General features: G+C 44.2%; 1 protein-coding gene across 9 annotated transcripts in view; it reads right to left on the bottom strand.

The window, feature by feature from the left end:
* spire1a (spire-type actin nucleation factor 1a) overlaps positions 1–23,165 on the bottom strand; it is a 28,982-nt gene extending 5,817 nt beyond the window's left edge. Inside the window, exons 1-14 of one of the 9 annotated variants that reach the window (XM_060042631.1) lie at positions 22,625–23,163; positions 19,693–19,724; positions 14,052–14,303; positions 11,452–11,577; positions 9,811–9,885; positions 9,507–9,719; positions 8,755–8,841; positions 5,506–5,635; positions 4,633–4,674; positions 3,878–3,925; positions 1,456–1,610; positions 1,290–1,362; positions 693–835; positions 66–89 (exon numbers count right to left, since the gene is read on the bottom strand). In XM_060042631.1, coding sequence (XP_059898614.1) covers positions 66–89; positions 693–835; positions 1,290–1,362; positions 1,456–1,610; positions 3,878–3,925; positions 4,633–4,674; positions 5,506–5,635; positions 8,755–8,841; positions 9,507–9,719; positions 9,811–9,885; positions 11,452–11,577; positions 14,052–14,303; positions 19,693–19,724; positions 22,625–22,961 — 1,737 coding nt within the window. In that variant the 5' untranslated portion in view covers positions 22,962–23,163. Of the gene's footprint in view, positions 1–65; positions 90–692; positions 836–1,289; positions 1,363–1,455; positions 1,611–3,877; positions 3,926–4,632; positions 4,675–5,505; positions 5,636–8,754; positions 8,842–9,506; positions 9,720–9,810; positions 9,886–11,451; positions 11,578–14,051; positions 14,304–19,692; positions 19,725–22,624 lie in introns of all 9 variants that reach the window. The other 8 variants (XM_060042639.1, XM_060042633.1, XM_060042632.1 and 5 more) reach the window with 8 other exon arrangements.
* Between the last annotated feature and the right edge of the window lie 205 nt (positions 23,166–23,370).

A 23,370-nucleotide genomic window follows, 5' to 3' on the forward strand; every position in this document is an offset into this window, starting at 1 on the left:
CAGATGATGGGTTTTTAGAGAGCGTGTAAAAGACAGATAGACAGGCCAGGAGTTGCCTAGGTTACCTTGGCGCTGGGATCCACCTTAAGCTGTGGGAACACATTTAAGAAAGAAAACAAAAGTATTTATTCAATTCAAAGCAGTCTGGTAAAAGTATTTGTGAATGTAATGTCCCCCTGAAATACAATAAAGGACTAGATAAAGTGTGTGTATTAAAACAGCCCTATGCTGGTCTGTGGACAGGGAGAAGGACTCCTCTCTGCACTGAGGTCCTGTGCGTTCAATTACTGCCTCAACACCCGGCCACAAATCACATGACCAGCAAGCACACACACATTACATGACCGCTGATAATTCACCCGACACACAAACCCTCACCACACACACCCCCGACACACACAACAGCAGCCTATAGTAATTTCAGACATCAAAATATAAGTATATCAATGCATCATCCGATGACAAATATATTCTTGCCAATATTGAAGATTAGTGTGAAATAGCCTGTCAAGTATACAAAGCTAAATCACAATACCAATAGCTATGCAAACGTATTCAAAAAGAAGGCTCCACTAATGTTATCCGCCTCTTATAGTAGACATGCAGCTGCACTGGTCTAATACTACTGTAAGACCCACTGGACATAGGTCCCTACTGAATGACTTCATGAGCGTCTGCCAGGGTGTTCTCACCAAGGACTTAGAGCTCTGTCTGCAGAGCGGCAGGAAGGGCCCCGCGGCGGTCGGGGACGGCTTCTCCATGGAGTGGCGGCGGGGAGAGGACTGCTGTTGGCCGGGTGTATTGATGGACGATATAGGCAGGAAGTTTGGTGGCACTGTAGAAATAAGTTCAAATTAAATGACAAAGGTGATTCAATTAACTTGTTTTCATAAACTGTGGGCGTGTTGGGACTGTCTAAGGAAAAGGTGGACGAAAAGTGTTTTCTTTGAGAGCCAATCATTACTAGATTCTTCACTCAGGTAAACGTCTGGGTTTCTTAGATGGTAATTGTACTGCATTAAATAGCACTTTTCTAACCAGTGGCCTCTCAAAGCGGTTTACAACACTGCCTCACATTCACCCAATCATGCATACATTCACACACTGACGGCGGTGTCAGCCACGCAGGGCAACATCCAGCTGGTCAGGAGCAGTTAGGGTGAGGCGTCTTGCTCAGGGACACCTAGACGCTCTAGGAGGAGCCGGGGATCTAACCAGCAATCCTCCGGTTACCAGCCAACCAGCCTACCTCCTGAGTCACATGCTCTTTTACATTCTTTCTTTCTTACCCTTCTTCCTCCCAGGGTGAGACTCGGAAGCCATAGAAGTGGGCCGTCTAGAGCTGCTTTGCGTGGCGTCCTCCTGTCCAGCAAAACATCACAAAATAAGATAAAAATGGCATCTTTGAAAAAAAACAACCACTGTCCAAACATCAGGTGAAAGGCAAAGACTCACGTCGGACTCTGAGCTGTCCAGCTCGGCCAGCGTGGGCGCGTGGAGCAGCCGCTTCCTCTGGCTCTGCGCCGCGGCCCCGCCCCCACCAGACCCCGCCAGCCCATTGGCTAGTGAGTGTGTGCTGCCCGCCAACTTCCTGGGGGCGTCAGGTGTATCTGAAAAGTAGTGGATGCAACAGTCACTTACCAGGAAGAGTGAGGCTGGATGTAAGACCGCGGGAGGCCCTGGGCAGTGTTGCCAGATTGGGCTAGATTTCCTGCCCAATCTGGCAACACTGCCAGATGGCTACTTTATTTTTGTGCTGTGTGGTCCTCCCCTGCACCACACCCTTTAGGGGCACAATAATGAATGCCAAGCCTGACGGAGCTACGTTCTGTACCCCAGCAGGCAGCCCCACAGTGGAGCACTGCACTTACATGGGGTTCAACAGACCTGCTACAGCTACGCTCAAATCCCCGGGAAATAAAATAGGTGTTTTTTTTTTTCCATAGGGTTCACCTCTTTGGTTTCTTGTGGTCCTGAAAACCATATGGAGACTATCAGGGGGTTTAAACAGACATTCAGCCCAAAAATGGCTTGTATGTTAGCTAGGGCTGTAACGATAAACAAATTCACGATTCGGTTTGTATCACGATTTTTGACCCACGGTTCGATACATCCCACGATTCTTCTAAATTTAAAAAGCATTTTATTTAAACAACACTTAAATACCAATTATCTTAATGTAACATTTAATAACAAATAATTTGGAACACTGAACAGATTTGAACCGAAAGAATACTATTAAAGTATAGCTAAATTAATAAAGAAATAACCAAAGATTGCAGTTGGAGGATGCTTTTTGCTGGTAGGCATAATAGGGCCCCTTTAACTGTTTGGTTGGTTTATTCAAATATCCTTATTAGCGCTTCTTATTAGGCTATGTAGCTTAAATAATGACATAATCAGGCCGTATAGAATGCAACATGTTTAATAGCCTAACTTTCAATAGATGAGGAAAAACATGAACGTCGCAATAACGAGGCATAGTGTTACGAGTAGCATATGTGTGTGCGGGAGAATGGCAGTGTGCGTATGCGTGTGTGCGTATGCGTGTGTGAGTGACGTCAGCGAGTGAGTGGACGAGCGAGGAGAGCGAGCGGTAGCGCGTGTGTCTAGTGAAGAAGCGAACGAGTCCGGTCGAATAAAGTACCCATCCTGTCAATAGAGTGGCGAAGTCACGCCCTTTCCGGTAGGGCTCATGGGACCTATGAGATCGAAAAATATGAATGGGTGTCAATAGAGAGAAAATAAATATTTTCTGGTCCCAGTCTTTATATGCCCTGGATTACACATATGTTGTTTGTGGATTTAAAGGATAATTTTTCATGCAAAGAGTTCGACCGTTTATTGTGCAATTGTTCAGATAAAGGCTGTAGAGAAAACACAACGAGAAAGACTACACGGCTCGTATGTGACGTCACGCTCCCTGCGACTGGCGTGGAGAAGACCGACAATCTTCCCATCGGCATAACTGAAACTCTGCACGTGCCCCGACTTATAATGGTTTTCACCTCTTTCGATGCTTTTATCCTCCCTTTGGAAAAAGCGGTGAAGTGGGGCAGAGATCGCCATCTCTGTGCCGAGTTCCAAGGGCGGGTGTGACGTATCATATGCGTCGAGAGCAGCGAAGAGCTGTAGTTCACAAAGCGGCCTCACATAAAACCTAAAATTATCAAACTTCTTCACGAACATTTTTAGTTTTCTTTGCATGAAAAATTATCATTTAAATCCACAAACAACATATGTGTAATCCAGGGCATATAAAGACTGGGACCAGAAAATATTTATTTTCTCTCCATTGACACCCATTCATATTTTTCGATCTCATAGGTCCCATGAGCCCTACCGGAAGGGGCGTGACTTCGCCACTCTATAATCGGTGGCCGCTTCATTCCGACCTATAAGCAGACAAACTGCCAGTCAAATCACACAAAACAATAGAGACAGGATCACGCAGGCAATTTTTTTCACGCTTGGCCCACTCTGGATAAATGTCGTTCATATCGCATATGAGGACTTCGACGGCTGTGGAGAAATGCAATCCTCCGTAGCCACGGAGAGCTGTGATCACAGAGAGGGCATCTCGTCACATATTTACGGCATCGATAGGAGGGGGCGCTGACTATTATTTAGACAAATTATTAGCAAATTTCAATCGGACAATTTGACCGAAGAGTTAGAAAGGGCATATCGCGCTTCTGCCTTCTCACACCGCGAGACAGGTTCGTGGCTTTGAGTATCGCGATTTTCGGTTTGATACGCGTATCGTTACAGCCCTAATGTTAGCCCCTGACTAGCATCAACTGTCCAGCCTCACATAACTCAATTCATCCACAAAACGGCTTTAGAGTTGCCGTTCAGGAGGTCGACCTGGGGTTACCTGAGCCGCGGCACAGGTCTTGCGGCGTGCTGATGCTCTTCCCAGCCCCTGTGGAGGATAGAGTCAGGGTTAAGTGGAGGATGGGCCCGGCCAGCAGCCGTGTCTTTACAATGCAGTGTTGACAGAACACCTCGATACGTCTACAATACGGGGGAGTGGTCAGGGAGTCAGTGGGAGTGGTCAGGGAGTCAGTGGGAGTGGTCAGGGAGGCAGTGGGAGTGGTCAGAGGGGGGGCAGTGGGAGTGGTCAGAGGGGGGAGGCGGCGGTCAGTGGGAGTAGTCAGGGGGAGTGGTCAGCGCAGTGGTTCCCATGCAATGCTCAGCTTGGCCTCCACAGCGTGATGTTGATGCATTACACAAGGCCGGCCTTATGTAAGCGGTCATATGTCCCATTCACTGCAGATTAAGCCGGGCACTGACTGCAGTGGGATGAGTAATCCTATCCTACTGCCTCTCCTCACCTACAGCGCTGAGCTCTGCCCACAACTACGAGGAGTAACGCATTTCTGCTTAGAAAACTAAATGAAAGAGATAATCTTTCCCCTAGAATCTATCCATCTATAGATTCAAGGGACGGTATGAGTTTTATACATAAACATCAAGTGTTGAAAATGCAGACACACACACACACACACACACACACACACACACACACACACACACACACACACACACACACACACACACACACACACACACACACACACACACACACACACACACACACACACACACACACACACACACACACGTTACCTGATGAGTCAAAACTGCAAGACACACAAAGCGGTCTTGCAACTGAAAGTGTTGAAAGCCGGCGTTGAGGAAACAAAGCAAATAAATAGAAATCTGATCAAATTCCAGACTCTTCAGTTGCATATTGTAGACCTGTACATAGGACATGCATTTCTTTAAAACCTGTAATGCATAAAAACCTTACGCAATACAGAGTCTATATTAAGCCCCTAGTTCCAATTTACAAAGAGCTACTCTGTGTGCCACGTACTGATTGGCCAGTAATCTATTTACTGTGACCCTATTAAGCAGTTGCCTTTTTAAATGTACATAATTGGGAACATTCGCTAATCCAGACCAGCACATTCTGTAAAGATTATTCTGATTCTAGATGCCGTTTGCGGCGAGGCACGTGTAAAGATGTTAGAAACGAGCCATACAAATCCCTTCCATTGTAACGGGCCAATGCAACACTGAAATACCTTCCTTTAACCTCATAACTCCTTGTGGTATAACAGTTTCAGATACATGACTTGTCTTGGAACAGGTTGTCAACACAATATGGTACAGATCCCTCTCGCAAAGTCAGAGCCAAGGCCCAAACCAGTCCCAATGTGCCAATGGACAGCGGTTACAACATATTGTGTGAGAGCCTGGTTAACAGCGGCCTTCCCGTGACATATTGGTTCCACTTTCCAGCCCTCATAGGCTGGTGAAGAAACTGACGGTGTAGTTCAGTGGAAGCATCGGTTATGGACTGCAGGGGAGGCTGGCATGGCCATGCCGGGGGCGAACACAACCACAGGGGGAGATGGGCAGTGGAATGAGACTCATGCATGTTGTGGAATAAACCCGAGTGTGTGTGCGCTTCTTTGTGTTGTGTGTGTGTCTCACCCAGGCGGTGTCGACGGACCATGTCCGGAGACACCGGCCTCAGCTTCCTCTCCGCCTTGATGCCCGCCAGCAGGCGCTCGTGGAGGCTGCTCGGTTGAGGGGGGTGGGGCTTCAGTTTGCGGGCAGCGGCCTGTTGTAGCGACAACACGAAACACGCAGACAGTTCAACAATACTATCAATTATGTACACGCACCGCTTTCCCTCAGGTTCAACTACAGTCAACTTAACTAAACCAAACCCTCGGCCCATCCCTTAACCATTTAACAATCTGACATCTAAAACTACAATCATGACATGACTGTATATATACACACGTGTACATTTATGCTTGATCACTGGGCAACTTCTTTGTTAACATTCGCATTTATACACTTTAATATACTGTTAAGTTATGGTACTCAGCCACAATATAAATTACATTTAACGATTATATACACATCTGTTTCGTTTGCCCTGTTTGTTCCGTTTGTCTTTACTTTAGCATTTACTTTAGCGTCTTTCCATTCAGTACTTGTATTTTTATTGTATTGTATCCTGTGTTTTCCACTGCTGCTGGGCTGTTACAAGAAAGGGATTGCCCCTCTGGGGATTAATAAAATTGTTATCTTTAAAGTTGTTATCAATCATGACTACATGGAACCATGGTTAACTCAGACCCTTCAGAGGGACACTGGGAATAACCATCAACGAGAGGCTGGCCCCCAGGGCCCCTCCAGCATGAGACTGACTCACTTACAGTGAACACAGTAATTACTAGAGCCCTTCACATGCCCACTTACAGTAGCACTAAGAATACCACTGACTGAGTGACAGCTCGTACATTAGAGACGCTCATGGTCCTTTATCGCTGCACAGTGCACATCACTGAAAGTTAATGAAATGCTTTCCTTTGCCATTTTTCTCTAAGAAAAGGATATGAATTGCACTATTGGTAGAAATCCGCACACAAGAATAAAACTTAATTATATTATTCAAAATTGAATATATATATATATATAATATAAGTAACTAACATTAAACAACGTAGTTTCTGAACAAAAAAATATTTTGCTCACTACAGTCCACAATTCTTACTGTGTTCTTTACCAAGTCATTATCTTCGGACAGGTGCTTAAAGGCCCACTATGCAACTTTTTTAGCCAAAATTACATTAAGTATGCAGGTTGAGAGTTATGCTGATGGTTCTGCATCCATTTCTGGGTCGATTGGTGGGTGTGTCATTTACCCATGTCGCCTCTCCAGTGAAAAAGCGCATATGCAACTTGCTCTGTTCGGACCGACACAATCCGGATGTGACGCAGCGGAAGTATCCTCGGAAATGTAGTCAGATTGTAGTTTCGAAAATGCTTTACGGCACAGACACACACCCAAACATGGCACCGGCTAGATATAAACAGCCAGTTGCGAGGCAATTGTTGCATTCATCATGGATCAATCGACTGATAAGGGACCCAAGAGGCGACCGTCGGTGGAACAAAAGAAGAATGGACCAGAAAAGAGATCAGACACGAGTGAAAGGGGAACTATGCAACTTTTTTGGCTTGATTTACCTTAATATAACAGGCTAAGAGTCATTACGATGGTTCTATTATACATTTTTGTTCGATTGTTCGTTGTTTCGACTCACCCTTGCGCATCTTGGCGGAGAAAAGGAATATGTTTCTGCAGGCGACCCGCCGCCCACTCTCGCGGGAGTCTCGGGTCTTGCAAAGTAACGAATTGCTTTACAGCACAGACCCCCAAACACGGAACCGGCTCGATATAAACACAAGTCACTAAGGGATTGTTATATTCATCATAGATCAGCCGACTAAAAAGAGACAGAAAAACCCAATGTCGGAGGAACAGAAGAAGAGAAAAGGGAGACTGACCGGCAGAGAGGCCAGACACGAGTAAACGTTGGGCAAGCTTTTCAGGAATAGCGTGAACTGAAAGAAAAAGAAGACTGCAAATCAGACGCCGACCCGGCCGTGTTGCTTTTGAAATTGAAAGTACCCTTGGGTGGCCTTTGTCTTCGTGGTATTCTTGATGTTGATAGTCTCTGTACAAATGTGTTTGCTCAACCATTTTGTTGTGAGCCCTCTAAAAATTGTTTTATCGACCGTTTTGTTGTGAGCCCTGTATGTTTCTAGCTTGCTTGGTTGCAACCATATAAACACCTTTGTTTCCATGGGTGTTTTGCTGTTCGTCTGTCTCGTCCCCCAGATACAGACTGAATCCCCGAATCCAGGTTCTTGTTTATTTAGATTATTATGTTGGCCAAACCTCTTACACTGATTGTTCTGTTCAACCTAAGATAAAACAATTATAATCTAGGATATAAATTCTCCCCGTCAACTATAAAAAAGGATGGATTTATGTTTATTGCAATACAAATACACCCTTTAAAAAATGTATAACCTTGCCTACACTTTATGAACTTTATGATCTACTTCGGACATGGCTCCACGCATTCGCCGGCTTCTTTGAAAACAAATGCACATGGCCCGCGTAGAAGTGCATGGGGAAGGGTCGTCAACGAGTTGTTACGACAGTGTTGTGAAATATCTACTACGAAGCTGTAGGGGGCGCTGTGTAGAGAAATGTGCGTGCCAAAACCAAGAAAACAGCGAAGAAATTCCCGAAGTTGCATAGTGGGCCTTTAAACCATGACCTGCTTGCTTATATTAACATTTCTCCATTCTTTGCCGAGACACTTGCCTGCGGTCATCAGTAAGCTGACCGCTGTAATGAACCACCTTTATGGTTATCACGTCTCTTGACAAGCAACGCTTTATTATGGATGAATCAGACTTCAAATTCCAAACCTAAACAACTCCTTACACTTTGGTTGCTGCGATGCAGAATATTCGCAATATTCTTCCAGTCAACTGAAATAATGCACGTCCCAACATGTCACACTCTTGTTTAAAATAGGATTTAGTTATAAAAAAGTGATGTTATAATCCAATGTTCTTTCAAACCATCTTTGATCTTGGATGGAAATAAAATAGTTTAATACGCCATATTTTTATTTTTGGATAAACCTCACGTTAACCATCAGGGAGATCCCAGATGGTCCCTATCTCACTCATTTCATTTTCAACATAAATGATGCGATTCATCAGTTATAATGATTACCATCTGAGACCACTTTATCAATTATGATTAGGAAATTCTGCTTCAGCTACAATCTCTTGGGAGCACAAATCGAATCGATAGCACAAAGCCATCCGTTAAGGGTCGGATGGAGGAGGTGTTGGACTCACAGGGTTGAGAGGAGGTCTGGAGCGAATGAAGTCCAGGATGACATCATGGGCGCTCTTCTTTAACCTCGGAGGGATGTCTCCATTCACCTGACGTCACAAGACATGCGTTAATACCTTGACGTCACTGAGAAAGTAATTTAACACATTAACCCACGTTGACTCAGTACATAGTCAAAAATAATGTTGAGGGCATACGACACAATATAACATGCCAATACCTCCCTCACTGAGCCAAGTGAAGGTAGTCCTGAGAAACCTTAAATGAGTCATGAGAAACTTGATTGTTATACGCACCTCCCAATATTTCACATTTAGATTAGCTCGTCTTGGTCTCAACGACCAACAAATGATAACAAATAGACGGTAGACTTAAGTGGGGAAAAGTCATAATAATTTTTGGGGTGATGCTGCTTGCATGGGTAGGATAACCAACGGGCTACATTGATGAACTGTACAATAATGGTACGAATAAAATCGTAGTGCATTTGATACATTACTGCCCTGGGGTTACACCTACAAATTAAAGGGGTGATATCATACTTTTTCGACCATTATTAGTATCGAGAACACCCCTCAATAAAGAAGTCCTGCTTCCCGGCTACCCGTAACGTTTATAACTTCTCGGTGGGGGTGCATTAGCAGACACATGTGCAAAGCGTTTGACCAATCACAACAGAGTGGGCGTGCTGAACAATCACAGCGACTGCTGAAGGGGAGTTGTAGCAAGGGGGGCTGGTCATTGGGGACCTTACCAAGACTTTGCGCAGCGTGTAGCGCTTGGAGCGGATGTCGTCCATGAGCATCTCGTAGGGCGTCAGCTGGAACTCGATGGGCAGCGGGTTGTACTGCCGCTCCTGAACCTTCTTCAGCTTCACGCCGTTCCGCAGGTCCCGCATCACCTGCACCCAGAAGCGGGCCTGGGAGCCAATAGGAGACGGGAACCCACCGGTCTTCATCATCATCATCTTCAAGCATACATCATTACAGTTGACCCGTTAGCATCTCAGTATGTGGCGCTGTGTGTAGATGTAGGAAGTAGGATGTTGCATTTGTTACCCAATCAGCATTCTGCAAGTCGTCGAGCTCTTTAACAGGCTCCTCCCATCTTTCGCCCCCCATCTTGCGAAGGTTCTGACCGAACCAGGCAGCAGGTGAGAAGAAAAACAAAAGAACTGTCAATGTTAATGGCATGGTTCTAACGGCGAACACGTTTCGTCATCATTATCGTCACAGCTTGGGGGAGATCCAAGGAACCAACGGTGTGGAACCTAGACGTCCATACTCGTCTGGTCGATGCCTTTATTAAATCAATGCCCTCAGCCTCACAAAGCATTTGTCCGTCATCCGCTGTGTCCTGCCAGAGCTGCCCGTCGGGAGCCTAAGAGTGGAAACCAATGGTCACCCGAGGACCGCTTGTATTGTCTGTATCTCTGCCAAGTCCACAGGGTGGCCCTTCTGCCAGCGAGTTCAACAGCTAGATGAGTCGTTTGATATTAATATTTAATCCCACTTCCAGTACATGGTTCCTTCAACAGACCACACTCCAAATTTAGGAGACAAATTTCCCAAGGTATCAACTTGCATGGGATAGTAGATCGGTGCCCCATTGTTGAATAAAGATATGAGGGAGCGGCTCTAGGTCTTCTCCTCAAAACAGACACCTGCGCCAACGCTCCCCACTGGCACTTCTTATCATCCAACAGAGGTTGTTTTTAATCTACCTCTGTAAGCCACAGATCCTTTCCTCTCCAGATTGCTTGTTTTTTACTTTAATAGAATTTGACACGCTGAGAAATAGAAGCATTCCGTCCGTGGAAACGATGTCGGTATTGTTTGGGCCATGTAATCTGAATGAAACCACAAGCAAATTATTTTTGCCCGCGCACAAAACATCCTGTTCAACATGCCCATTACAATGCAATTTATTCATCTCTTAAAACAATTGTCTTAAAAGATGAAAGAAGGAGGAATGGTTCTGGAAAACAGATTCAAACATCAGCCTCAACGTTGGTTGGGTAGGCTGGTAGCTTGATCAGGCAGACATCAGAGTGGACTTGTGACCAACCAACATCACACCTTTAAGGTTCGAGTCCACTAATGAGAAAATGACATGCTAGAATTAGCACATCAGCACATGAGCACACGTGAACACAATGAAAGTTGTCCAATTGAATTTGTATGAAAATGCGAGCAACTATCATTATCGTAATCATACCCATTATCAAGGCATCGTCAACCTTTAATAAGAGGAGTCTCTGTACGTGGGTCCTTTGATCTCTCAACTCATCCGATTGACCCCATACGGCGGGTGTGTTGCTGGGGGCTCAAGGAAGTGCAGTGTCCAGTGAAGGATCAACAGGGAAACCTCTTTACAAGGGCCTCGCTGTTCAGCCTGCTGGCTACAGACTGCTCAGTACAGTACACCTAACAGAGGAAGACCGGGAGATCCCAGCTGTTCTAAAGTCATGTACGGTTGCCCTTTGTTGTTTTAAACTCAAACAGTCAAGCATCAATGATATATATTTAGGAATGAACACTTCCGTTCCCAGAAATAGCCTGGTACCAAATAGCTAAATGGACCGACCACAAATAGATCACTTTCCCAATGATAAATTACAAAAAGCTAGCTAAGCAATTGCCCTGTTGCGAACAGGCACTGCACCAGTTATTAGAACAATGCACCAGGTTGGGGCTCACCTCCTTAGCATTCTTGATCTTCTCCAGGAAGGTACCTAGCTCCCGGGTCTCAGCGTAAAGGGCCCGACAGACGGCCTGGTAGTGGTCCGGGGCGTCTGACGGGCTGGGCAGGTGGGACGAACACAGCTGTGGAGTGGGAAACATTTGAAATAGACCATTTAGCCTCAAAGCAGACTGTATCCAATGTGAGTTGGATAGAGCTTAGATGCAGCTGGTAACGAGGAGGAAGGCGTTCGGAGCGGGACGATGGCTACAAGGAGACGGTGGACATTGGTGTTCACCGATTAACCTTTGCCTTTGAAGACACCACCTGATCACTACACCATGAAACCCTATAGGATTAGGAGTCCGATTATTAAAGCACAAATTCCCAAAATACCTTTATTTGGGAAACTAAAATAAAATATATTTTCAGATACCAGTTTGATATCAACCACAAGTGTAGCCCCATGAAGATGGGGTGTTCATTAGGAGGTAGGCATACTAGTGTGTAGTGAGAGTGGCTCCTAGGAAGATATTTATACAGACAGACAAATGTTGACTGAGTATATATACTCGGTACATATCAAACCTGACTGGTAGACAACCATTTTATACATTTATATGAAAAAGTTGTATCTGTCAAATCCTTTTGTCAACTTTCTAAGAAATAAAAAAACACAAATACAAATACCTCGTAATGCATGCTTAATCATTTAACTACTTTGTCGAAAATGTTCAGATGTGCATGGAATGATATTTAAAACCACTTGTATTTTGAACCTTCCGAACCTGATCAACCAGGCCACGCAAATCTAACCACAGAAAAAGTACATCTATTTAAAGCTCCCTCCACATGGCACTAATGTTTCCAGAACAATAACCATAAAGGCAGCCAGTATCGTGATGTTATTGCGGAGAACAAAAGGGAGAAACTATGCGGGCCAATGGCATTCTCTCCTCTACTGGGCTTGGCTTCACTAGAGGAATGTCAAACGCGGCTGAGGCGTCTTCTTCCTCGTCCCACACTTCTGAGAAAACTGAAAAGACACTCGACCGGTGAAAGAATGAACGTTCCCCATTTTTCAAATAGCATAAATTTATTTACATTTCCCACACTCCTTACTGTTTTAAAAACCCCAATGGAAAGGAACCTTATTTCGAAAGTAAAATGCAACACAATACATTTAGCCCATATAAATATTTATTCCTTAGTTGAAATAGGCCCAAGTCGTACTTGTCAATTGAAACTACTTCTTTGTTGAGAGTTTGTTTTGTGAGAGGAAGTGAGGTGAAGCCAAGTGGAGAGTGACAGCGGCGTTATGAGGACTGACGGGCCGCACCCTTCCCCCCCGGCACACCGAGTCGCTTCCCAACCCATTAGGAACAGAACACCACCCCAAAGCTTTCCCGCCCTCATGGGATGAAGGCTGTAGGACCATGTTCGGAATTCACCAGCTCGCCTCAACGACCTCTCTGTACACCTACGGGCTGGGGAGCACAGACGGAACCAGACAGAAGTCATCGTACCTGTTGTGACATCGCTTCATCTCGACTACACACACACACACGCACACACACACACACACACACACACACACACACACACACACTTTATTTTAATGAACAACTGATCACCTAGTCAGAAGAAATATATCAAATAAATCTTACCATGTGCAAACATGTCTGGGAATGAAATCATTTGATTCAACCACAGGCAGACAGGACGGGGGAACGCACATGAGACACCAGTAGCGGTCAATGGGGTACCAGAGGTTAACTGACCAGGAGGGGTCAATGGGGTACGAGAGGTTAACTGACCGGCCCTGTTATACCATCATGTACATCGTAAACACGAACAGGGATTGGATGTAATGCTGGGAATAGTTTCAGCGCCAAACCACTTTGCCTTTATGCAGAGTCTGTAACCATGTATTGCAACGCAGAGAGTTAATAATAAGATCTGGGTCTTAGGTAGCCAACTTGTCAGCCAGCATGTTTACGCCTCTAGAATTACCAGTCAGCCATTTCAGAAGATATGCAAGTGATTAAGACCGGAGGCCACGACTGAGGAAAGGTGGAAAACTACTCCTGACTGGTAAGGTCCATAACTCTGGGTAACTCTAGGTGAGAAAGTGAGTGACGGAGAGGCTTGTAGTCAAGGATAGCAGCTGGGTCTCTCCGCATGTCATAATGGAACTTTTTGAGACGATAGGATCTCACACAAGTTGCAACCAAGTACTTATTACCATTTAGCCACTCGGCAGACACTTTTATCCAAAGCAAATAATAGCGTTACACTGCTTAATATATTATAAACTGAACCTGCTTTAAATACATTGTTTTAACCTGTGCCAGGAATATGTAGAAGTTTGAACAGTTTGAAGCCTAACCTCACCCTGCCTCACCAGTGTGTCTCGCCACACTGGTTGGGAACCACTGCCCTAGAATATCTAGCCACTGAAAATCAATGAAACAAGTTCAAACAAATGCCCCCTATGCAGAGAGTGAGACTCAACGGGCCAATCCGCCGTCCCGAAGACGAGCCATCTCCATATGACAGCTTGTTGCCTCGGGTTCTGCTCACCCTTCGCCCACAAGCCCCTCGGCCCCCCGCTCACCACGATGATGTCTCTGTAGCCGCGGACGCTACCGACGCCGTGCGCTGCCAGGCCTTCATCCGCCTCGCTCTCCTCCTCCTCCTCCGTGGCCTCGTAGCCTTCATCGGGGCAGAGGTCACTGTCCCCGGCGTCCGTGACCTTGGTCATGAGGTCGATGAGCTGCTCCAGTGGCGCGCTGAGCTCCCGCTCCTCGCTGTCCTTCAGGCCGTAGTCCAGGGCCTTATAGATCATGAGTCCCAGCGACTCGATCACCTGCACACACAGACAGACAGACAGACAGACTTAGGTCCTCGTTGGCAGAAACATAAGATTAGGTTGAGTATGTCCACATGTATGGCTTGTCTAAAGTATGAGAGGGCTATAGACACTGAATGTAGTAATATTAAACTGTTCATTTAACTTCATAGTTACTCAATTAACATCTGTAACGTGTGAATAGTAGTGCCTGTAGCATTCTACCACAAAAGATGTTTGTTTAGATGACATGGTACATATATATGTTTTCATCATTGCTTCCTCAGTGAAGGAAGCACTGCCTGGGACAAGCCCTGGGCCTCTGCACCCGTCACCCAACGGTCTGGAGCCCCGTTACAACTTGAGTTCTCAGGCCGAAGTCATTCCCAAGATGGGACAAAACTCCTTTTACCAACGGCCACACAACATTGCCATCCAACTTACGCCATCCACCAACAAGTGGGCCCTTGTTGTTACGACAACGGATGTGATCTCACTTGTAAAGCGAGTGGGGTGTTCACTACAGAGACAGACACAGGCCTGTCCACGGCCCTTGGCTATACCTGCAAAACCACTGACTGGGCTTTCATAAGCAACGATACATTAATATGAATTTAGAATTGGGAGCTTAGGTCAAATAGAGGACATACAGGACATCACATTAGAAAAGATATATCAACATGCAACAAACCTACATCTTAACTTTTATAACTATGCACATATTTCCCCTGATATGTGGAGGGCTAGGTTATGCAGTGATGTCATAGAAAGTGCCTGTGAAACCCTCTGAGACCAACTGTGATAAAGGGCTGTACAATAAAACCGTGAACCGTGAGCACTGAGAAGAGTGTGGACAAATACAGCCCCCATGGACCGTGACATTACAGACACTGGGCTGTATTGGACCACACTCTGCTGGGACTCCAACAGTACCTTCCTCTCCAACCATGTACTGTATGCCGAGGCCTCAGCAGCTAATCATTATCATCGTGAACACAACAGGAATGTTATTGAGAAAGGGAGGCACCCTCGACTTAATGAGTGTAAAGTATTAAAGCATGTGTATTGCGGAGGACGGGCACTGCGCGTTCAGACACCAACTTCTGTGTGTGACAATCCCGCCCCCGGCCTCCTGAGACGCTGCTTAACTTAACAGACTCACCCCACTGACTCATAAGCTAATGATCACCTGCCCAAAAAGTGTATAGTGATGCCAATCTTATTTCCATGATGAACCTATAAGTCATGTGTAGGCAGACAGCAGGTACAACAGCCAGAGAAAGGAAGTTTCATGTGCTGGGAGCTCATGAGATTCTACTGACACGCTTGGTAGCACACTTGTAGAACAAGGTGCACCATTGGAGTGAGACGCTGAACCCTTTACTGGCAGCTGTTTATCTTTAAGAACTGAACAATGTTGCATTACATTTTAAGTTTGAGGTTGATAAAGGTTTGAAGTTGCATGGACGGGTTAAGATCAGGCTTTAGGTTTGTGTTTAAACATCGATAGGCAGTGCCAAGCAGTTTTCTTCATTTGCTCTTGCTGTGACCTCACACGTACCTCACTTGAATTTAAGCAAAAAGTTGAAATTTGTTTACATTTAAATAATAATATTTTCTAAGATGGTTGTAGTGGGGTGTTTTTTTCTATTCTCTACTGATTAAATTTGACAAAAACCTAAATTTACCAAAAACCTAAATTTACCAATCCTTCAATTGAATCTTTCCCTTCATCTATGTTGATGTGTTGGCGGTGTACCTGCCAGCCGGTTTGTTGACGGAACATATGATGTTCAGTCAGAGACTTGGCCGGGCTTACCCAACACAGGACACACACCCGCATTCCCAAACATTTACAAAACACAACGTGATGAGTCAACTGTGCACAAGGCAAATGTAATAACCTCCGCTCAACACTTACTACAGCTCTAGCTTCTCCCGGCACGTCAGTCTATTAATAGCACTTATCCCAACACATAAAATGTATTCTGAAAACAGTTTGAAGTAACCGTTTCTAGACAGAAAATATCTATTTTCCCCAAGAGAAACAATGAGTGGATTCTACTTCAAATCAAAACACGTCAACCCTTCTTAGAGTTGGCAGCGTGTATAAATTATTCTTGCAGTGGTCACCTGATGGTACCAATGGGAGGATCTCTTTAATTGAATTCTCTAGGACACCATATGTCTAGGCCAGAGCTAATTTAGTCAACATTAAGCTCAACAAACCAAACATAGGCTACTAGAATGGATGTAAAAAGGACATGGATAAATACAAATATTCCACCAAGTAACTTTATTAAAAACCCAAAGTTTATAAAGTGGGCTTTTGACAAAAACCTTGCAAACAGGTAATTTGTAACAACCACAGCGGCCAAAAAGCCAGTAAGAAAAACTGAGTTTGCTCCCACAACGACACTATTTTGGACTGCAGGAGTTCAAATAAATCTAACCTCAAAATATGCTTCTCATTTGCAGAGCAATGCTGGTGAATTCTGCCTGGAATAGGATTTACTATTTCTGTAGAATTTTGTTTGGTATAAACGTGTTACAGATCAAATCCACCCAGTGTACTGATGATGATCTACAAATAGCTTTTTGTTCAAATTAATGAGATCACCATTGAAAAATTGATGAATGAAATCTGCATGAAAGCAGAGCAGACTGCAGTTCAAAAGGTCATCTTCAGAGTTCTGAGGCCAGGCCACTGTTCTCAGGAGGACTGTCGTGGTAGTAGGAGGGGTCAGACCAAAGGCATCAGAACACAGACAGTTACACAATCAGGGCTGAATCTACGGAGCACTGCAGGGAAGCAGCACAGACCATCTCTGCCAGCCAGCACCATCCTAACTGGCTCCTCTGAAGCTGCTGGCACAGACCAAGACGACTAGCACTTTTCCCTTCCAGTTGCAAAATCCCTGTTGCAATTAATGATGTGCACATAAAAAAAACAGCTACTGAGGGACATTCTGAAAGGGTAGCAAAAATACACCAGATGTAACTAAAGAAAATTATCAACTTCGTTCATTTTACATTTCAGTAAATTCAACTACAAAGATGTATGGGACAGATTGGTTGAATGGCCTAAACCTACCAGTTAAATGCACAAGAAAACACTAACATACCTCAAAAGTTTATTTATATTTATTTTACCACAGCTGTTTCGCGTGAGGCTGCCAACGTACCAACACTGCTACAGAACACAGCAGGACACAAACCAAATGCTCCTGCTAGCTGTGGCTCTACAAAACAAAACAAGCACCAAGACACGCCTCAATGAGTTGAAGTTGAACTCTTCAAAGTTCGATAACTCCAATTTCCAGGACAAGGTCCAAGAAGTATGCTTGTTTATAAGTTAACATTTTGGATAAAAATACTTTCCATATGCCACTGATACATCGGTATACAAATGCTCCAATTGAACTGTCTGAATGTTGTCCTTCTACTCACGACACATTTGTTTTAATAGGCCACCCTGAGTGGTTCACCTGCAAAACGGTCAAATCTAACCAGCATTGGCTGGTGGGTTTCATTTTGGGCCCTGGGCATATGTAAAGGACGTAACAGAAACCATGACATATGGTGCAGTTCCCCAAACCATGTTGACAAAAGTAATCTATATGGCTTTGTTTCAGTAGATTTCTTTTTTACACAGTAACAGTTGGTAATATGACATGGGCTGATCAAGTTGCAAGGACATAAAGTACCAAACGCAGCTGCCCAGATACGGAATAAGAAATGCAAATAATATTTACATTATATTATTATTATCTATACTCGCATAGGACACAATAAGATGAGCAAACTAACAGCTATAAAATGCTACTTTTTTATGATTTCCATAAGAAAGAGCACATAGCAAAAAGCAATGTTTCATGGTTTCTCTGCATTGCTTATGAAAGTTGAAATCTGAGCGCCAGTCGTTTTCCTCCCTGAGCCTTAGGGGAGTAGTGATTGAGGGCAGGTTACAACACGTACACACACGCCAGTGGGCTGAATGGCTAGGCTAAAGCCGCAAAAAATCAAAAATAAAGAGTCTCATTGGCTGACTCATGGCTTCTACCCGCTTTCTTTCCCACTAGGGAGAAAAAGTAAGACTATGGCAAACAGTGGCAGCAGTGAACCTAAAACTGAGCCCCATTAACGTGACCGGCCATGACAAGCAGGGCAGTTACAGCACTAATAGGATACTGAAAGCATTCTCACCTGAATGTTTGACAACAACTGGGTTAAGCCACCACTGTGTTGACACACTTGAGGAAGATTTGACTTGTTTGTTAAATATAACTGAGAAAAGAGGAGTGTGGAGTTCTAAGCTACGCGATTTATGTCAATTATGACCACGACAATTAAGGTTTTCCAATATATTAACTTACTTCACCTGAATCCTTAAAAAAAAAAATAAGTCGAGTTCTGCAAATCCCATTCAGAAGCTGAATAAAGCAAGATACTAGAAACGAGCCAACAGTGGGAGAAGATAAACACATTTAAATGAAATCCAGAACAGAATGTCATTTTCATGCACCCTCAAGAGAATAACTGGATCCACAGCAGAGGGATTCTGTTCCTGCTCGACAGAAACAGACCAAATACAGGAGGAATACAAGTTAAAGGGAATTTCTACATTTGAAGGAAATACGACGCAACACAGTATTTGAGTCTATCAATCACCAGCCAATGCAAGACAGGCTGCTACAGCTTGATATCACTGTTTGCTTTCCCAAAGAAAGCCAGTCAGGTGAATCTGAGGAGTTCTGCCGAAACTCAAAGTGAACTCAAAAACCAAAACACACATGACAGAAACCACAGTCAACAACCAGATCATTTTAATTTGACGAAGCTTACTCAGTAGAATTAGACCACGCACTGCAAAACTTCTGGAGCCGAGTTAAAAATAGATGGCCATAGATTCCATGAGGGTGCCTTTATTGCGTGCATCTCTGGTGCTAGAGATGCAGGTGACTGTCCGGTACAACACTATCATTGGAGTAGAGATGCAGGTGACTGTCCGGTACAACACTATCATTGGAGTTGTCTGCATGTGTTTGATAGTCGAGGTAGAGAAATGCAGCGAGTTGTACGAACCCAGACATCGTTAATTCAAGGACAATTTAAAAGAAGACAACATTTGCTGGCAATTGGTGTCGTCATTTGGGCTGAAAAAATATACAAACACTTTGAACTTCTGGCCGTCCAGGTTTGGGTATTTAGCGAAATAGTGTAAAGTCAGCTTTAAAAGAACGTGAGGGAAAAGGAATGCTTCTACTTGAGCAAGCGTAAGTGAAATCCAAAACCGGTTCTACCAGTAGAATGGAGTTAATGGGCAAAGTCATTCTGTGAAATAGTAAACCTTGAGTAATTAGAAACTAAAGTCAAACAGAAAATATTAAAGTTAACAACAACTCACCTCTAACGACGTATGTGCTGAAGTATATAGATCTGTAATGAAGAAAAACACAAGAGTTAATGTAGCAAATATTGAACTTTGTATTGCATCTAAAAAATGGACAAACCTTTAGTAGTATAGTTAACCTTATTTTTAGAAATTATTCATGAACTTTGATCCAACAACACAATGGTAGTGTTGTAGATCAACAAAAAAACTAGTGATTTCGCAATATGCTATTGTGAGATGGAACCCAGAAATTTGTTTGATGGTCATAGCAGGCCTTGAAAAAGGCATTTTTACTATGATGCAATGCAAGTTAAGACCAAGTATTAACATGTTAAGACCAAGTCTTTACATGCAACTTTTCACTGCATTTAAACCTTCAGGGAGACCATCACAAGGTACATTAATAAAAAAAATACGAAAATTATTCTGTACCGGCACTAAAAATAATGGACAATAAAATAGCAGATAGCTTGCAGATTGTTTTTCCAAATCAAATAGTTGTCCGTTTGGTACTTGTATTGGCAATGTAAGCACGCATCTCAGGTCTCTTATTAATGCATTATAAAAATATGTAATGGTGGAAATACTCAATTATAATGTATAGTATATACATTAAAATTTGTGTGAAATTAATTGATGTTCAAAGAAATTGGAGGCATAGACCCAAACTAATCAATCCCATGTTGGCATCGGATAATCATTCAAGAGCGGTCAACACGACGTGGAGGGCGTGAGGAAGCAGATCATATACTGCTTTTGAAATGATCAGAGTAGGGAGATCGGAGGCCCTCAGGCCCAATCACACATAGACATGTCAACGGTCAGGACCAATCGATCAGACCAAAGTCAAGGTCTCTTCCTGACATGGGGTGACTTTGAATGGTTCATATACAACCCCTTCAGAGGCATCAGCACAGTTGATGCATGTTGAATGCTAGTTAGAACAAAATCAAGGCATTATATCCACCCTTAGCCCATCAGAGCGTTAGCCTCGGCAACAGGATAAGGTCGAACACTGCTGATCTCAAACAAGTGAAGAGCTTTTATAAACACAACGGCGGGTTTGGTTTAATCTCCAGAGTGTATAAAGGGACAGAGTAACCACAGAGACGGGGGAACAACACATTACTTCCCATTTGCTCTGAGAACAACTATTTTCGTTCTTGATGGAGGTCCATATTTCTAGAAATATTTTTTTTCACGTTTTGGAGGAATTGCCATGGTGTAAATAAATGCTCTGAGCTCATGTGGGCATCGTGAGAAACAGTCATGGACAGTAACGAAGTACAAATAATTTGTCACTAACTTTTTAGCTTATCTGTACTTTACTTGAGTATCCATATTTTGTGACTCTGCTCAACTGCATTTCGTAGGGGGAAATCTTATTTTACTCCACTCCATTCGAAAAACCTATTGTTCCTTTTAAGGTTCCTTTCCAAGACATGCATGCTGTGTGTGTTTGTGTGTGTGCCTGCGCGTGCACCCTGCACGGGTGAATGTGATTGTGCGCACGTTTGTGTCTGTCTGCGCTTGGTTTGTGTCTGTCTGTGCGCAAGGGTGTTTGTGTGTGACTGACTGTGCATTGCCCCTGCGTCCGTGCGTGCTAATTTTGCTGTCAAGTTTGACGTTTATAGCCAACACAGTAATGGAAGAAGCTCCAGATATTGAAATTTAGCCCCCATGACCATATTTAAGCAAACTATTTAAGTAGTGGAAAGGAAGAACGACTCGTTAATTTTTTTGTGCCTTCTCTGTCTGCTTAAGAAGCATACGATTCTCTTTCAAGAATTCGCCGTCCAATCTAAAGTAACACATAGAGGTAATTAGGATAATTTCAAATTATATCAGTACCAGATATCACAAATAGAAATCATTGTATTTAGAGTGGTGTTGGTGGGGTTTCTTTTAACCTTCAATTTGTGTATAAAGGACATAGAAAGACATTGGAATTATATTACACCAAATTACTTTTGATACTTAAGTACATTTAAAGACAAGTAGTTTTACTCATGTCAACGTTTAAAAGGGAGTACAGTAGCCTACTTCCACTTTTACTGGAGTAATATTTTACACTAGGTATCTCAACTTTTACTCAAGTACATGGTCGGAGAACTTCGTCCACCACTGGTGGGAATCACTTTGCTGAACAGTTTGATGTCATTACTAACCCCGTTTGGACCTTTTTTTTTCCATAGCTGATAGAAAGGGGAAAGATTGATTAATTCCCGAAATGGCAAGTAGAAAATGATAGGTTGGCATACCAAAATTAAACTTAAGAGTTGGCAGATACCACAGCACATTTGTGACTCTTAACAATCCAGAGATATTCAGAACCTCAGATGTAGGCCGGTTTACAGCTCAAGGTTTACCCACGTTTGAATGGCACCAATTCCATTGTTTACTTGAGCCAACGGTCTGCCACTCAGAGGCACACATTCAAATCAAAAGGTACTTCTGTCGATGATTCAAATGACTTTGTAGAATACACTCAATCCCCATTGAAGGGTTATATTTTATACGATCTATTGAAGAAAAAAAAAAATACGGCTTAATTAATAGGCTGGTACTTAATCACGGCCGGAGCAGCTGTAGCCCTATGGCGGTGTCAGCCAGAGGTGGGCCTGTGTGTTATTGTGGTGGGCCGGTTTATTATTGTATGCGTGTTATTTTGGTGGGCATGTTTGTTATTGTATATGTGCTATTGTGGTGGGCCTGTGTGTTGAGACTCATCTCAGCCTCTGTAAACAGATAGCAGAGATAGGCCACATGGATCAGGGACACAGCGCATGGCCCCTGTTCAGGATGCCTCACCTGGGCTGTCGCCTGATCCAGACTGACACGAACGGAGGACCAAACCCCATGACTGAACGCCTTACCTAAACTATCCAGCCATGTAGTAGGCCTGATTATTATTCCTGCATCAGACAAAGGCACGTTTGTTTACCTGAGGTGTCTTGGTGTTGCAGTATCACAGTCCCGTCTCTCTGGATCCGTACGTCCCCAGGTCCGTCGATCCGTCTCTCCCCCTCTCTCCCCGAGGACGCCTCGGCAGACTTTCTCCCTCGCCGTGTGAGAGCCAGGGTCCTGCAGCACTGGTAGCAGACGGCCCATGCCTGCTCCTCGTTGATGGGCTGGCTGTACAACCCGAGGATCTCCTCCAGGGACAGCTCCGCAGCTCCTTCGCCGCTGTCCATGTCGACGTCTCCAGCCTTCACACTGGGATCCCGGAGAAGGGTTGGCGAGATCAACATGCCGTCGTCTGTCCCCGGCCAGTGGGCCATTTTCACGTACTCATCACCGCCAAAACAGGTCAAATCTAATTGGAACCCCCACTATGAAAAAAAAAACAGGGATGAAGCTGTACCTGTATAGAAAGCACCGTGGAGCGCGTCTAGACTTCGGCTGGGTGACGTTCACTGATTCCCGTCAGCGAGGAGCGACCAGCTGCTGATTATCAGAGACAGTGTTGCCAGTTTGTGCCATATTTCCTGCAATCTGGCCAAACCTGGCAACACTGATCAGTGACGACCTGGCGGTTCAGGGCGGTCCTAAAGCCCGTCTTGTTTTGCCACTTGTTAAACTCATTGGTTTATGTCACAGTTGTCTGGGCACTGTTGCCAGATTGGGTCAGATTTCCCGCCCAATCTGGTGACCCTCTCAGACCCTTTTTTAAACTCATTGGTTTAATTC

This window comes from Gadus macrocephalus, chromosome 22 (genome assembly GCF_031168955.1).
Source record: "Gadus macrocephalus chromosome 22, ASM3116895v1".
Lineage (NCBI taxonomy): Eukaryota > Metazoa > Chordata > Actinopteri > Gadiformes > Gadidae > Gadus > Gadus macrocephalus.